Source organism: Magnolia sinica, chromosome 3 (assembly GCF_029962835.1).
Source record: "Magnolia sinica isolate HGM2019 chromosome 3, MsV1, whole genome shotgun sequence".
Classification (NCBI taxonomy): domain Eukaryota; kingdom Viridiplantae; phylum Streptophyta; class Magnoliopsida; order Magnoliales; family Magnoliaceae; genus Magnolia; species Magnolia sinica.
Genome location: NC_080575.1, coordinates 113,612,633 through 113,628,965, shown reverse-complemented (window position 1 = coordinate 113,628,965; position 16,333 = coordinate 113,612,633). Strand labels below are relative to the sequence as shown.

Below are 16,333 nucleotides of genomic sequence, written 5' to 3'. Positions count from 1 at the left end.
GGAGGGATATCGGAGGTATTTCACTTCTCGACACACTCGCACCTTGTACTAAGAGAGACCTCACATGCGTTGTACCTCTCTACCAAGGTAGGGGGCTGCCACGTGACAGGTGGTGGCCACATATGAGTGCTGTAATAATTATTTCATATTTATTTATTTTTAGCAATAAATGTTGAAATTACACGTGATGTGGGATACTATGACTATGCGCAGAGGCTTGGCGGAGCTATAGAATTGTGGATATGTTCTATAGGGGATGATTAGGACTAAATAAAATTTTTATTAATTAAATATATAATTACTTACTTAAACTCATTTCTATTTAAGCTAAGTAGAGCAATTTAACACTAAGTCTTCTAAGTCGATAGTGGGTTCAATTACATAGACTATGAATCATATTCCAATTAAGCAACTATTATATAAACAAGATATTGTACATGTGTGTGGGATGTGCTAATTATTAACTTATAGCATTCATCTAATCATGCATACATATAATTCGCTAATCAGTCACATAAACATAATAAAACATGTGCTCAAATAACAATTCCAAAGACAAGTATGTATAGTGATTCAGTTTTCCTATTCTACTCTTGGCGGACACACTTAACCCATAAGTGTATCGGATTTCACTTTTAGAGGTTTTAAATCAAGTTCTAACATTTATAAACATATACTCCCACCGGAAACCTATATAAGGATTTACCCATATACTCACCCGTATCGGTGCCTCCGTAAGAACTTACCACGTACACACCCGTGTTGGTAGCTTATATAAGAACTTATCCACGCACACACCCGTGTCAGTGGCCTAAACAAGGATGGACTTACACACGCACTCACTAGTATCGATGGCGATACGGTCGAACATAAGAACCTATATGAGTTTGTGTTATAAACTTTACACTTAGTCCTACATAAATAAGTACGTGAACTCTTACAATTTGACAACTTATCGGATTGAGACCCTTTTGTAATACCTTCTCGAGTTGCTTGATTGTTGCTCTCACATGCTTTAATCAGCTCTCATTGTGCTCCCCGATCATTGATGCTGATGTTTTGCCAAGACTTCAACTTCAAGATTAAACACTTTGCATGCGATGCTCCTTTAAGGTGACCAATGTGGTAGGAGCTTGGGTGAATATACTACAACTAACGGAAAGTTGAAATCCTAGGGGATTCACCTATAAGGGTCTTCTAAAGAGTTTAGACGAGGATTTGACTATATTTAACTCTAGAAAGGTGAGAGTTGATCCACGTATTCGAATAAGACCATGGAATGCTCATTAGAGATCATATCCACAAAAATGAGTTTTTAAAAAGTTTTCATGAGAACTAGTGCACACCTTAGCATCCCCCCCCCCAATAGGGGATTCACCTATAAGGGTTTTCTAGAGAGTTTAGACGAGGATTTGACTATATCTAACTCTAGAAAGGTGAGAGTTGATCCACGTATTCGAATAGGACCATGGAATGCTCATTAGAGATCATATCCACAAAAATGAATTTTTAAAAAGTTTTCATGAGAACTAGTGCACACCTTGGCATCCCCCCCCCCCATATATATATATATATATATATATATATATATAGAGAGAGAGAGAGAGAGAGAGAGAGAGAGAGAGAGAGAGAGAGAGAGAGGCATGCTCACCTATGCACATGCGCCCTTGCACCCCTTTTTACACGTGTCATGGGCGTCTAATCCGAACGGTTCATGTGATGCAGCATCTCATGAAATCTCAAGGTACCAATTTTCACTCTAATCTAAAATTCTAGTGGGCCATAACAAAGAGAGATGCAAATCAAGGGAGGAAACTATTTTCTTTTTCCATGGCCCATCAAGTTTTGGATCAAAGCAGAAGTTGGGCCCTGATGGTTTCATGGGGTGCCGCATCACGTGGACCGTTAAGATTTGGAGCTCACATCATGCATGATGAGTTCTCAAAAAGTTCGCACGAGTTCCACGCGAACTGGTGCACAGTTGAGCATTTGGCTATATATACACACACACACATAATTGAAGAGCGTTTAGGTAATTTTACCCTTTCAATTAATTATGAAATGGTGAAATTTTTTCAAAGATGCATAGGATATGTTTTTCATTTCACTTCATATGTTAGCTGGTTATAATATCTTCCATATGTGCTTAGCCCACACTAATAATACCATTAGGGACCATATGCAATAAAGGCCGCATGGAGTCCGCTGTAATAATCGTACCAAATCCACTGCATTCATTTATTGTGCCACCTCATATTAATATTTCAAGCCAGAAATTTAGCAAATCTAAAATATGAGTGGATGTAGCAATAGAATAAAAAAATAATTATTATTATTATGAGGAAAGACGATCTACCGTTGAAATTATTGCCGCGTAGTCTCTTTCTCTATCCGCGCCACGTTTTTCCATTCCATCCCTTTCCTTTTTTCGTCTCCTGTGTTTTTTCCAAGTGCAACCTATTGGTGTATGTGCAGTCAAGAAATCCTCAGCTTTTAAACCATAACTATTAAAATAGTTATATAAAATAAATGAGTGGTCCAAATTATAAAGACAAAATCAGATGGTTATTTGTCATCTTTTCAATGTAAACTGTCGTGTCAATTGGGTTCGTTAATTTGACGGTGTGAATTTTGCATGCAACCGCGCCATCTGTTTGTTTGAAGAGGTACCACAGCCATATTTAAAATGGTGGCGAACTATCACAGGAGTCTATAGACGTTCTAATAATAGAAATAAAAATAAGAAATACAGTAAAAGAAGTAACTCATTTGGTAGCTAAAAACAACAACAACTGTTACAATCTTCTTACATTAGCTACATAGATTAGACTGAAAAATACAAAACAAAGCCTCCAATTATTAAAAATAAAAAATAAAAAAAGTAAAAACATGCAAAAGAGGAATTTCAGTCCCACATGAACTCTACGAACTCCCGAACAAAGGGGAAAACATCAAGAAGATGGGTTTGGGAAGCAGAACAAGCCACTCAAATTCCTCAGCAGCCAGCAACATGAAAGCCCAAAATACCACCACCAACATCACCAGCAAGGCCATTGCCCAATACAATACAGATGCCAGGCTCTTAGCTGTTTTTGAGCAATCAGGTGAGTGTGGCGAATCGTTTGACTACTCTAAATCTCTTAAATCTGCTACAGAATCTGTCCCTGAAGAACAGATCACTGCCTATCTCTCCAAAATTCAAAGGGGTGGCCTTATCCAGCCCTTTGGTTGCATGCTTGCATTTCAAGAATCTACCTTCAAAATCATAGCTTACAGTGAGAATTCAATTGATTTGTTGGGTCTTTTGCCCACCCAAAATCCCATTCCAGATTCCCAGTTCTTGGGTCTGTTGGGTGTCGACGCCCGCTCCATCTTCACCCCTTCAGGTGCGTCGTCTCTTGCCAAGGCTGCAGCTTCCAGAGAGATATCCCTGTCGAACCCCATTTGGGTCCACTCCAAAATCACTGGGAAACCCTTCTATGCAATTCTACATAGGATTGATGTGGGAATTGTGGTGGATTTGGAGCCCGCGTGGTCGGCCGATCCTGCAGTGTCGATCACTGGTGCCGTCCAGTCACAGAAGCTCGCTGTGCGGGCCATCTCCCGGCTGCAGTCGCTCCCGGGTAGCGATATCGGCGTTTTGTATGATACTGTGGTTGAAGAAGTTCAGGAGCTTACTGGGTATGACAGGGTTATGGTTTACAGGTTTCACGAGGATGAGCACGGTGAGGTCGTTTCAGAGATCCGACGGTCGGATTTGGAGCCTTACCTGGGCTTGCATTATCCGGCCACAGACATACCTCAGGCGTCCCGGTTTCTGTTTAAGCAGAACCGCGTGAGGATTATCTGCAATTGCAACGCGAATCCCGTGCGAATCATCCAGGCTGAAGAGCTGAAGCAGCCATTGTGCTTGGTGAATTCAACACTGCGGTCGCCCCATGGATGCCACGCTCAGTACATGGCCAACATGGGCTCGATCGCGTCATTGGTGATGGCCGTGCTGATCAACAGCAACGACTCGATGAAGCTCTGGGGGCTTGTCGTCTGCCACCACACCTCAGCACGGTACATCCCTTTCCCCCTGCGGTATGCATGTGAGTTCCTCATGCAGGCCTTTGGGCTGCAGCTGAACATGGAGCTCCAGCTGGCAATGCAGCTCGCAGAGAAGAAGACCCTCAGGACGCAGACATTGCTGTGTGACATGCTCCTGCGGGATGCCCCATTTGGGATTGTGACCCAGTCGCCGAGCATCATGGACCTAGTGAAGTGTGACGGCGCTGCATTGTACTATGGTGGTATGTGTTGGTTGTTGGGCGTGACCCCAACTGATGCTCAGACAAAGGATATTGCAGAATGGTTGCTGACGTATCATGGGGACTCCACGGGGTTGAGTACAGACAGTTTGGCCGATGCGGGTTATCCCGGTGCGGCTTTGCTTGGGGATGCAGTCTGTGGTATGGCTGCGGCTAGGATTACGTCCAAGGATTTCTTGTTCTGGTTTCGGTCCCACACAGCAAAGGAATTCAAATGGGGAGGGGCAAAACATCATCCGGAAGATAAAGACGATGGTGGGAGAATGCACCCACGATCGTCATTTAAGGCCTTTCTAGAAGTAGTGAAAAGCAGCAGCTTGCCATGGGAGGTTCCAGAGATGAATGCCATTCATTCACTGCAGCTTATTATGCGGGGTTCGTTTCAGGATATTGAGGATAGGGGTGCAAAGACGATGATTAGTGCACAGCTTACTGATTTGGAGATGCAGGGGATGAATGAACTGAGTTCTGTTGCGTGCGAGATGGTTAGGCTGATTGAGACAGCAACGGCACCGATTTTCGCTGTTGATTCTGGTGGGTTTATCAATGGGTGGAATGCAAAGGCAGCAGAATTGACAGGACTGCCAGCTAATGAAGCTATGGGGAAGTCGTTGGTTCGTGATCTTGTTCATGAGGAGTCCCGTGAAGTTGTTAAAATTCATCTGTCCCGAGCTTTGCAAGGTAAGTATATGAGCAGTTGTGAACATTGACATGGAAATATTATATAACTTGATCCTGCGACTGATATGTTTTTCTTAGAACCTATTTCTTACTCCATGCTTACTTTTCTGTGATGGCGCATTTGGAAGTAACTATATTTGCATTGAGTGGAATACCCATCAGCCCAAATGGCCATTGAGCTAAGCTCTTCTGTTTGATGAATCGATGTCACTTGCCATTTGGAGCTAGATTGGTGGATTTTCCTTTATATATATATATATATATATATATATATAAAAACCCTCCATTTGCTATTTAGGGCCTGTTTGGTTTTCCAATTACATTAGTAAATAGCTATAGAAGAGTGATGATTATTTACTTTTGTAATTGTGTTGTGACATCACTTGCATTTGACTGCAATGATTATTTTGCCACATTGTTTGTTCACCCAGAAATCACTGAAAAAATGTTAGTTTTATAATGTGAAATTGTAATGATTACAATTTAATTTACCTACTTCTTTTACAAGTGTATTTGACTCTTGATTTACCAGCCACAATTCCTGTTCAAACAAACATCTGGAAATGATAATGATCGTTCATTTACTTTGCATTTCATAGGAAATTAGAAAACCAAACAGACCCTTGAAATCAGGCATCATTCAAATGAGGCACAATTGCCATTTGAGCCCTATTCCGGACATTGCTAAAGTAGTGAGATTTTCTTCACATTCTTTGTTTACCGTTATAGATTATTATGAGTGCATTAAGGATGTTTAAAAAAACAAAAAATGAAAAGGCTAATCTATAGTGCATGGATGACATTTAGAAAGCTACCCATTCAATCTCTACAAACTACCATCAGTTTACCCATAAAAAGGTCACCATCGAATTGTTATTCTATGTTTTCTCTTCAGAAGTGTGGTTACTAATGTATTTAGTATTACATGCATTCATGCATACGTGCCATAGGCTGCATCTGGATGCGTTGTTAAGTTGAATTGAAATAATTAGTTCAACAAAGTAACCAAATTGCCATTACCTTCCTAAATATTAACATTGATTGACCAGGCTTCAAATTCATGTCTTATTATAGTTGGATGCAAAAGGAATGAAACTGCAATTTGGAAGAACCAATGAATTGAATTGTGAAAATTCAGTTAAAGCGAGAGGAAATCACAAAATCAATGGTGTTTACTAGAACCCACAATGAGGAGGTAGCCCTTAAATCACGATTACATTTCTTTCAAGTCACGCTTGAAAGTAACATATTGCAGTTTGGATCTCAGACCCTCAATATGAATGCTAAGGATATCCACTTTGTTAGACTAATAATTGCAATCCAATTCGATAGTGCATCCAAATGCACCTGGATGCAATTTGGTCATGTCCTCTTTGGTGAACTATTTATTACAACCTTAAATATTTTGCATGATTGAGGTGTTTGGTCTTATTAAAATTTTCATGGTATGTGAAGAACTTACAAGAGCCAACCTACATTGCTTTTCCATCATTTCAGTCTTTGTTTATTTTTGCTTGTCGTGCTCTGCAGGTGAAGAGGACAAAAATATCGAGTTAAAGCTGCGGACTTTTGGTTTGCAGCAGCAAAATCCATCTGTATTTATCGTGGCCAATGCATGCTCAAGTAAGGATTACATGAACAGTGTCATCGGAGTGTGCTTTGTGGGTCAAGACATCACAGGGGAGAAAGTTGTTAGGGATCAATTCACCCGCTTGCAAGGCGACTACAAGGCCATCGTACAGAGTCTTAATCCATTGATACCACCCATATTCGCTTCGGATGAGAACACCTGCTGCTCTGAATGGAATGCTGCAATGGAAAAGCTAACGGGTTGGTCTAGGGCTGAGGTTATCGGAAAAATGCTTCTTGGAGAAATTTTTGGAGGCCTCTGTCAATTGAAAGGTCAAGATGCACTGACAAAATTCATGATTCTCTTGTACAGTGCGATCGGTGGACAGGATACCGAGAAGTTCTCCTTTTCTTTTTTTGATAGGAAAGGGAAGCATGTGGAGGCGCTCTTAACTGCAAATAAAAGGATTGATGCACGCAGTGATATTGTCGGATGTTTCTGTTTCTTGCAGACTGCAATCCCTGACCTGCAGCAAACGTTAGAAGTGCAAAGGCAGCAGGATATGAAGTGTTTCACGAGACTTAAGGAGTTGGCATACATTAGGCAAGAGATGAAAAACCCATTGAATGGAATACGGTTCACTCACAAGCTCTTGGAGACTACGGGCATTTCAGATGAGCACAAGCAGCTTCTTGAGACTAGTACAGCTTGTGAGAAGCAGATGATGAAGATCATAGAGGATATGGATTTAGATCGTATTGATGATGGGTAAGTTTCCTTGCAATTTCCGTTTATGGATGTATGTTCTAAAAACCCTTTCACCACTTGAAATCCTCTTACTTTGCATTTGTATTATTACTGGTAAGCAGGTTTGAGCTTAAAGTGCTTATGTTGTGGCCAAGGCTTGAAATGGGTATGTTACGTAATGTATCATTCACCACCGACACTGTTATGCATTGCCCTGTATCAGGCTGATACACCCATATCATTCATGGGCGGTACCTGTATGTATCAGGCAATACATACTGGTTTCAGACGATACTCTAACCTTGGTTGTGACACGAAGCACCATGCAATTGTGTTAGAGAAACAAAGTGGACGCTTCGAGTTGTTTAACGTGCTGATATCTGATGTAAATGAATTTATGGAATAGTTATTGGCCTGTTCTTTCATCTTTTGGTTTTCCATATGCGAGATAATTTCTACAATTATTTATCTATTTGATATGTGCTTCCAATCAAATCTTCCCTGTTCATCATTTTCTTTGTGGATGTAGAGCTTAATTTACTGTTCATGATTCCTTGTTCCTTCATATAGCCAGAAAGCTCATTATATCATTTTGGGGCATTAATCCTACATGAATCCTGTTCCACCATTCCACTCTTTTAAGGAACATATCCTCAATCAAAGCATAGGTCATTAAGTCTTTTTCTTATTACCTTCACCCACATCCTGTCTGGCCTTCCCCTTGCCCTTTTAGAGCCTTCAACTTGATCCAACTCGCTTCTAACTGGTGCAGTTCTTGGTCTGCTTTGTACATGGCCAAACCATCTAAAGTCTTCTTTCCCCCATCTTATTACCTATTGTTGTTACTTCTAAGCTTCCTTGGATGCATTCATTTCTATTTTTATCCTTCCCTGTTCTCTCTGTTCTCATGGATTATCAATCCTAAGGATATTATAGTTTAGTCACATTGACTTTATGATTAACAATTGCAATTCGATTTGATAATGCTTTGAAACGCATCCTTACTCTACTGTCAAATGGTGGTTATCAATCCCTTCTCTTTATCCCATAAATATTGGTGGAATTACTTGTAGGCATCTCATTCCATTCTATCCTTGTTCTAACAGGGCTATGGATCTAGACATGGCTGAGTTTCTCCTCGGAGGTGTAATGGATGCCATTGTTAGTCAAATGATGCTTTTATTGAGGGAAAAGAATCTACAGCTGATTCGTGAGATTCCGGAGGAAATCAAAACAATGTCTCTCTATGGCGATCAAATTAGACTTCAGCAAGTTTTGGCAGATTTCTTGCTAAATATAGTGCATCACACCCCATCCCCAGAAGGCTGGATAAAAATTGAAGTGGCACCGAGTTTAAGGCTGATAGATGATGGTGTTGAGCTTGTGCATTTGCAGTTCAGGTATGGTGATCTTAATTAAGTTTGTTCCATACTTTAACAAATTGTTGTCCTCAATCTCGTTACCATAAACTTCTAGCGGTATGATTGATTTACACCCCATAATTTTGTATCCATACACACACAATTTTCTATTTCTTGGGGGTGGTATTGTATAATACTGAAAGTAGAAGAAGTCAAAAGAAGGGGGAGTAAACAGTGGCTGCCTTTAAAATATTTTAAGCCATAACTTTTGTCTGATGCTACCAAAATATGAAGTAGCAAATCTTTATGAATTCCCCTGATGTGACAGTTTCCTCTGTTGGAGAAACCAAAAAAGAGGGGGAAATCATTTTACTTTCTCTAGCTTTTCCTCAAAAAATGAGTAAAATCATTTCCCTAAAAAAATCCTTTTAAATGGACTTCCATGGTTACAAGAGACAGGCCTGGCTGTTTGACCATTGATCTTTTAAATTTTCCATGGAAAACAACACTCCAAACCAAACAACAGAATAACTATTGGATTCTGCAGTTCACCATTTCCTTAGGGGTTTTCAATGTCCTCGTTTTGGATTCTCCCTATCCCGACAGCCATAGAAATATTCTTCTTGAATCTACATTTTTTTTGAATTCTGAGTCAGTGTATGGAGTCTATGGACCACAAACAATGTGCTGCAAGTTTGTTTTAGCATGACAAGTATTCAGTGTTGATATTTTTATTTGGGATGGATGCCAAACATAACTTCTGGAATAACTTGTCGAATTTTAGGCTTAGTTGGATTATTTGATCGAATGCTCTGATAAATTAAGTTGTTCAAGAGGTGAGATATCACATAGATCTTCATGATGCTGTAAGATATTTCTGGAAGTATTTGTAAAGTTTCTCATCCAATTCTCCAAATTTCAAGTTCTTTCCATGGATTTTTACTTGTTAACTGGGACTGACTCATTTGGTCCTGAGTTGAGCTGTAACTCACCCAAGTCAAAGGGTCACTCATCCAATCGGGCCTATTTTGCGCTACTTCCTCAATCTCGATTAGCATATTGGAATCAGTTGAGTATGAGTTGACTTAAACGAGTCGCATCCAACTCGAGTGAGTTGTGAATCCATAATTCTTTCTATTAAACTCAATCTCCAAGCTTAGCAATAAAGACAAGTGGTACTGATCATGGGTAACACTAATGTGAGATCATGGTAAATTGGATCTGTTGTGCGAGAGTTCATCAGTAAACTAATCTTCAAGGTGCATTGGGATGTGTATTGAATGTAACTGCAATAAATCAGTTCATAAACAGGAAATGACCAAAGTTGGAATATCATTATGTTAACTTATAGAGTCTGAGCTATATAGTTGCCTGCCTTTTGGTCCATTGACAAATCAGAGCTTGCTTTTAAAATATTTCCAAATACTCACATATCCTTTTCAGATATAGTAAAAAAATCGCTTCCTTTGACTTTGACTTACAGTTGGCTAATGAAAATGTCCTTTGTCTCATAAAGGCCACTTTTACCCCTGTTTGCATGCCATTTCTACCAAGGTGTTCCATAACAGTAATGGTTGCCGCAACGGCCACCACCGTTACCGTTATGATATGAGGCTCCCATATTGGCCGTTATGGCTCTTTTTTCTTCTTTTTGGAAAAAAAAAAACTGTTGCAAGACCCTGAAAACTACCAAGATTGAAAATTCAAGTGGACCCCAAAAGCTGAAGACACTGCAAGATTTTTCAACCACCGTTGAAACACTTGAGGCCCAATGTGATGTTTAAAAAAAATCCAACCTGTCCATCCTTTTTCCAGCTCAAGTTAGGGTGTGAGACCAAAAATGAGGCAGATCCAAAACTCAAGTGGGCCACACGGCAAGGGTATTGAACCCGACTGTTGAACTCTCACTGGTTTGCATTCACACCTAGCTGAAAAGGTTGTGGGGCCCACCGTGATGTTTTTGAGAAATCCAACCTATCCATCATTTTAGCCACAAATTTAGGGGGTGGGCCCAAAATTTAGGTAGATCCAATGCTCAAGCAGGCCACACAGTGGGAAATAGTTGGCATTGAACGCCAACAGTTGAACTCTCTGGCTGAAAAAGTTGTGGGGCCCACCATGATGACTTTGATAAATTGAACTTGTCCACCATTTTAGCCACATATTAGGGGGTTGGCCCAAAAATCAGGCAGATCAACAGTCAAAGAGGGCCACACGGAAGGAAACAGTTGGTATTGAAGGTCGGCCATTGAACTCTCTCTAGCTGAAAATGTCATGGGGCCCACCATGATGTTTTTGAGAAATCCAACTCGTCCACCATTTTAGCCACATAAATTTAGGGGGTGAGCCCAAATATTAGGTAGATCCAAAACTCAAGTGGGCCACACGGCATGAAATAGTCGGTATTGAACAACCACTATTGAAACATTTGTGGGGCAGTTGTGGGTCCACAAAAGTTTTGGATCAGGCTACTATATTTGGGTTTTTAGTTCATCCTAGTGGGATGACCTTATGAACGGTTTGGATGGCATATAAACAGCATCGTGGACTCTCAGAAGGTTTTAATAGTAGGCATTTCCCACTCCACTGTTTCCTTTCCTGTGGCACACTTGAGTTTTGGATCTTATCATTTTTTTGGCCCACCCACTAACATGAGCAAGCAAAATGGATGGACAGGGTGGATTTCTCAAAAACATCACGATGGGCGACGGGTAGGTTTCAACAATGGCATCACTATCCCCACTATTTCCAATGGTGTAGCTCAAGCCCTAAAAGAGCTGGCAAAATAGATGGACAACATGGATAAAACACATATATCACATTGGCTCCACAAAGTCGTGCCACGCATCCTAGGCAATCCTTTCACATTAATGCATGCAATCATACCTTAATAAGCAATGGGTATTAAAACCCACTATTGAAAGATTCATTGGGCGCACCGTAATGTTGTGATGATCCACTAGTTTCACCAAATCATTTTAGGGGCGGGCCCAAAAATGAGGTTGATCGAAAACTCAAATTAGTCACACGGCTTGAAACAGTTGGTATTGAACGCCCACCGTTGAAACACCACCCCCCATCTCTCTCTCTCTCTCTCTCTCTCTCTCTCTCTCTCTCTCTCTGTGTGTGTGTGTGTGTGTGGCCATGTAAGACTTTTATTAGGTAGGTCCCCACATGATCAATGGTTTGGATGATCGGACTGTTGGATATTTGGGTTGAGCACACCAGTGGGCCCCACTATAGTTGTGATTGATCCAGACACAATGGGGTGGTGTACTCGGACTCTGTTATGTTTCCACAATACCTTAGTTGGACTTCGACTCTATCTAGTGTGGAGACTCCTTAAGAAATAGTTGTGATGGGTTGAGCTACTCCATGGCCCTCTTCTATAAATGCATGTTTTGGTCCCCAAACCTACATGTGAGAAAACTCGTCCCATTGAAAAGGTTTTTAAAAAGGGTGCGACGTGCGGAAGGCCAAGTATAGAAGGTTAAGTGATGAGGACATTACGTCACGTACACCCTAACGTATGTATTAGAGGAGGAAGCAGGCCGCGTCAATTTCTATGTGGCTAGACGAGTACCCATGATCGTGCTGAAGACCCCATGTGCATGTGCAAGCATCTGGAAGACCCCACACTGGGAAGATGCACATGGGCTGCTTTATGGAGTGATTCAAACCGTTGGATCAGAAGGAAGTGACTATCAGGCCATTGATCGTTGATCATCCACATCAGTTTTAGACTTTATCATATTTTGAGTTTTAGTTTTTTGATTATTTTATATTTTGACACATTATGAGTGTTTTAGTTAATTTTATTTAGACTATGGCTATTTTTGTTAAAGTTCACAAGATAGAAATTTTTGTAATTTTTGAAACTTCTTAGATCTATAAAAAGAGGAGGGCGTGTGACCTCTCCCTCATTAAATTTCATGATTTTTATTTTTATTTTTTAAAGAGAAAAGCTCTTGTTTTCTTCTCCTATCTTCATGCGATTTGAAGATACTTCCATGCGATTTGGAAGGAAGATTGGTGTGAGGCTAATCTTCATCAACGGAGGTGCGGGGTTTCCATCTATCCCCACACCGTCTTCTTTTTTCTTCCTCATCCAAGTATTTCCTTCAGATTCTTAATTCTCACATCCCAAAACTTCGTCTTCTCCCAAACCCAACTTTCTCATGCCCATTTGCAATCCAAACCCTAACCCTAAACCTAAAATTCTCAATTTTCCTACTTTCCCAAATTACCAAAATCCTAATTTTCACCATAGGTTGTATTAGGTTTCCTATTTCAAAATAGACCATACCCTATGCTAATTGGATATCCCTACATCCATTAGATTCTAGTTTCTTTTTATTTAATGATCTCGTGTTACGATGTTGGTAGCTTAGGTCAGGATTATGCTTGATTTTCTTTTGATTTTCATGATATTTGTGATGAATATAGCAATGTTTGTGTTTTTTTGTTAAATATCTTAATTTGGTTATTTGATCTCACATGTTACTTAGTTCATGCATCGGTCTTGCATCACTAAGTACATCGATCCACATCCAAACAATCTGACACATTTCACTTGCGCATTTAAGATGCATTTCAGATGCGCATTTAAGATTCAGTTATTCAGTTTTATGATCACCATAATTGATGCATTGGATCCTTTATTCCACATTAAGTCTTGCGGGCCGCTAAAAAATTTGTGGGGCCCACTGTGATTTTTTGAGAAATCCATCTTGTCTACCATTTTAGTTAGCACATTTTAGGGGGTGAGCCAAAAAATGAGGCAGATCCAAAACTGAAGTGGGCCACACGGCTTGAAACAATAGGCCCATCTTGTACATGCCCATCCTGTAACAAAAGGGCATTTTTTGTCATTTGAAAAATATGATATGTCATACATATCCTCTAATAGACAGTGAGCAAGATTATGATTAACGGTGGAAACAATAGGCATTAGAAATGCTTTAAAGGCAGGCTCTGATTTGTCGATGGACCAAAAGACAATATTGCAAAGAGTAACTTATAATTACGACCAAACTCCTTACAAATAATAATAATAAGAAGAAGAAGAAGAAGAAACAGAAACTTGTAATGAAAGGCAGACCATTGAAAAGAAGAAAAAGATTAGACAGAAACAACTTCAAACAACTGAAGTGGGTGAGCTAATCCCTTGCTATGAATGGTGTGGGGTCAGTCGCAAATTGACCATTTCCTCTTTACTAAAAATCAAGTTAATGCAACTAATTTCAATTCAGTACCTAAACACACTGTTGGAAGTAGAAACTTCACAAGAAAATGCCACCATGTATTCCGCCTTTCATGATTGCATCCGAGTTTGTAACAGAAATACAAAAGTCAATGTTGAGCCAACAATTTCATTAGAACTTGGCTGAGCTTTTTTTTTTTTTTACACACACACCCATGCACGCCGTAGTGGGATTTCACCACCTATGGGTATCGAACCCAAGACCTCATGTTGAAACTCCTCAGAGTCTACCACTGACGCAAGGACTCAAACCCAGAGCTTGGCTGAGTTTACAAAGCTAGTTCTTCTCAGAACTTGCAATCGCCGATTGTTTAGGACTTGATGCTGAGGTATATGCCAAACCAACTTGCATGATCGAGAGATGTTCATGAATGTTCTTGCCTTCTAATTTCTCACTAAGAACCCAGTTAAACATATTTAACCCAGGGTTTTTTTTTTTGGTGACTCAATGCTCTGAAATGTTTGAATTTTTTTTGGATGGCTATTTTCAGATTATCTCCTGCTGCTGATTTAGAAGAAAATCATTTTTTTGAGCACTGTCTTAGCGTTTGTTGTGTTCTTTGATTTTCAAATTCGTGGTCCTTTTGAAATCTTCTTCTTTTTCTTCTTCTTCTTCTTTTCTTTTTCTTTTTTTTTTCTTTTTTTTTTTTTTTTGGTATTGAGGTAGTTTCAATTCATCCATGCTGATTACAGACCTGGTTTTTTTACAGAAGAATTATAGGATCCTCAACCCAAGGTTTTTGCACAGTATACTCTGGTTTTCAATTCTGAAAACCATGGCCTATGGTTAGGGAATCAAGAGCATTGATCTGTTTTGTCTCACTATAGATGGCCCATGCCCAAAAACGTTCTTGATAGGCCAACCCTAACCTTTTGATTGTAGCCGACACATAATATGGGAAGAGAAGTGCACCAACAGTCCCCATTTCACTGAAAATGGTCCCAAGATTGATGGCAGAGGTTTTTGAGGTATGGCTCATCCATCCATCCATGGTGGACAAGGAAGCCTGCGCTCTTGATTCTCAGACCATGCAGCTCACTTGTTAGAACTGAAAAGTCGAGTACACCGTGCTAAGCCTTGGGTTGAGGATCATATATTACCATCTTTCTTAAATCATCGATTTTTCCTAGATTGGGTTTCTCCTGAGCTTATAATGCCTAATCATCTGTATACCATAATGCTATTGCAAAGTGTTTTTCCCAGTTCTACCTGTCATCAGGCACTTGATTGACCCCTGATGGATGAGTGAGGAAGGGTTTAATTCTGGCTGGATGATTGGGGAATAACTGTGTATCGAAATCCAGTTGAAACAGAGGGCGTCGACAATTCGACTGATCTGCTTCCCATGATCGATCCCAATGAAACCTCAATATCTCAGCTGGGAATGATATTCGATAAAAGGCTAACTATTCATTGCATGGCTAGTCAGCTGATGAGAGACTGAGGTCAAGGTCATTGTTTTTATAATAGTCACCATAGGATAGAATAAAATGATAAGCGAACCGAGATCAAAGAATGTATGTCACACTTGTATTCCACGGAGACTGATTCTAACAAACCCGAAGCCTTTTTTAACATCTAGATATGCAGATATGTAGATCGAAATGAGACGTCCGCTCAAAATAAGGTCCCATCATATGTGTTGTGGACAGTATAGGCCACTCCAATCAGATGACTTGTCCTATCTAAACCAGATTACTGTAAAACCTATGTGAGAAGAATCGTTACATTTCTTTTTCCATTAAGGTTGCAGTTATTAATAATTCGTTGATCTAACCTCCTTCAAACATTTGGTATTACTATCCATCCCACTGTCTTTGCTGATCAGCTTGTTTCCTCTGGTGCATGTAGAATGACTCATCCTGGTCAGGGTCTTCCCTTGGAGCTTGAGCAAGACATGTTTCACGGAAGTCAGTGGGCCACGCAAGAAGGGCTCGGGCTAAGCATGTCTAGGAAGCTTCTCAAGATGATGAACGGCCATGTTCACTACGTCAGGGAACCCACCAAATGCTACTTCCTCATCAGCATCAAACTTCAGATGAATCGGAGAGACACGAGGGCCCCAAACTAGCTTCAAGCAGGCGTGTGTGTAAATACAAGACTTACCAAAGTCCTGCAGCTTGATGGACTCAATGGCTCTGATCGAACAGATACTCTGAGCCCCTATAATTCACTGTACTTGGGTTTATCAGTATTCTTCCCTTCCCAATTTTGACATTGTGAAGTCATGGTGGGACAGGGATTCATAATCAGTAGAAGCATGTAACACAATATCTCGAGGGTAAGACAGCTGTTGTCGCTTCATCTCTATGACAACTGTATATTGCTAGCGTTGGTACAAATGGTGTATTTGTAGTGAATGTGAATGTAAAGTCCTAAGATTTTCTTACACTTGTA

At 40.2% G+C, this 16,333-nt stretch overlaps 1 protein-coding gene across 2 annotated transcripts; it reads left to right on the top strand.

The window, feature by feature from the left end:
• Positions 1 to 2,693: 2,693 nt before the first annotated feature.
• LOC131240792 (phytochrome B-like) lies at positions 2,694 to 16,333 on the top strand. 2 transcript variants are annotated; one of them, XM_058239258.1, is made up of 4 exons: positions 2,694 to 4,994; positions 6,525 to 7,332; positions 7,434 to 7,579; positions 8,418 to 8,553. In XM_058239258.1, exons 1-3 carry the CDS (start codon positions 2,960 to 2,962, stop codon positions 7,537 to 7,539), a joined length of 2,949 nt encoding a protein of 982 aa, XP_058095241.1. In that variant the 5' UTR covers positions 2,694 to 2,959; the 3' UTR covers positions 7,540 to 7,579; positions 8,418 to 8,553. The 2 variants fall into 2 exon arrangements, with proteins under 2 accessions (XP_058095241.1, XP_058095240.1); XM_058239257.1 differs by lacking the exon at positions 7,434 to 7,579 and adding an exon at positions 15,788 to 16,333 and having other exon boundaries at positions 2,704 to 4,994; positions 8,418 to 8,711.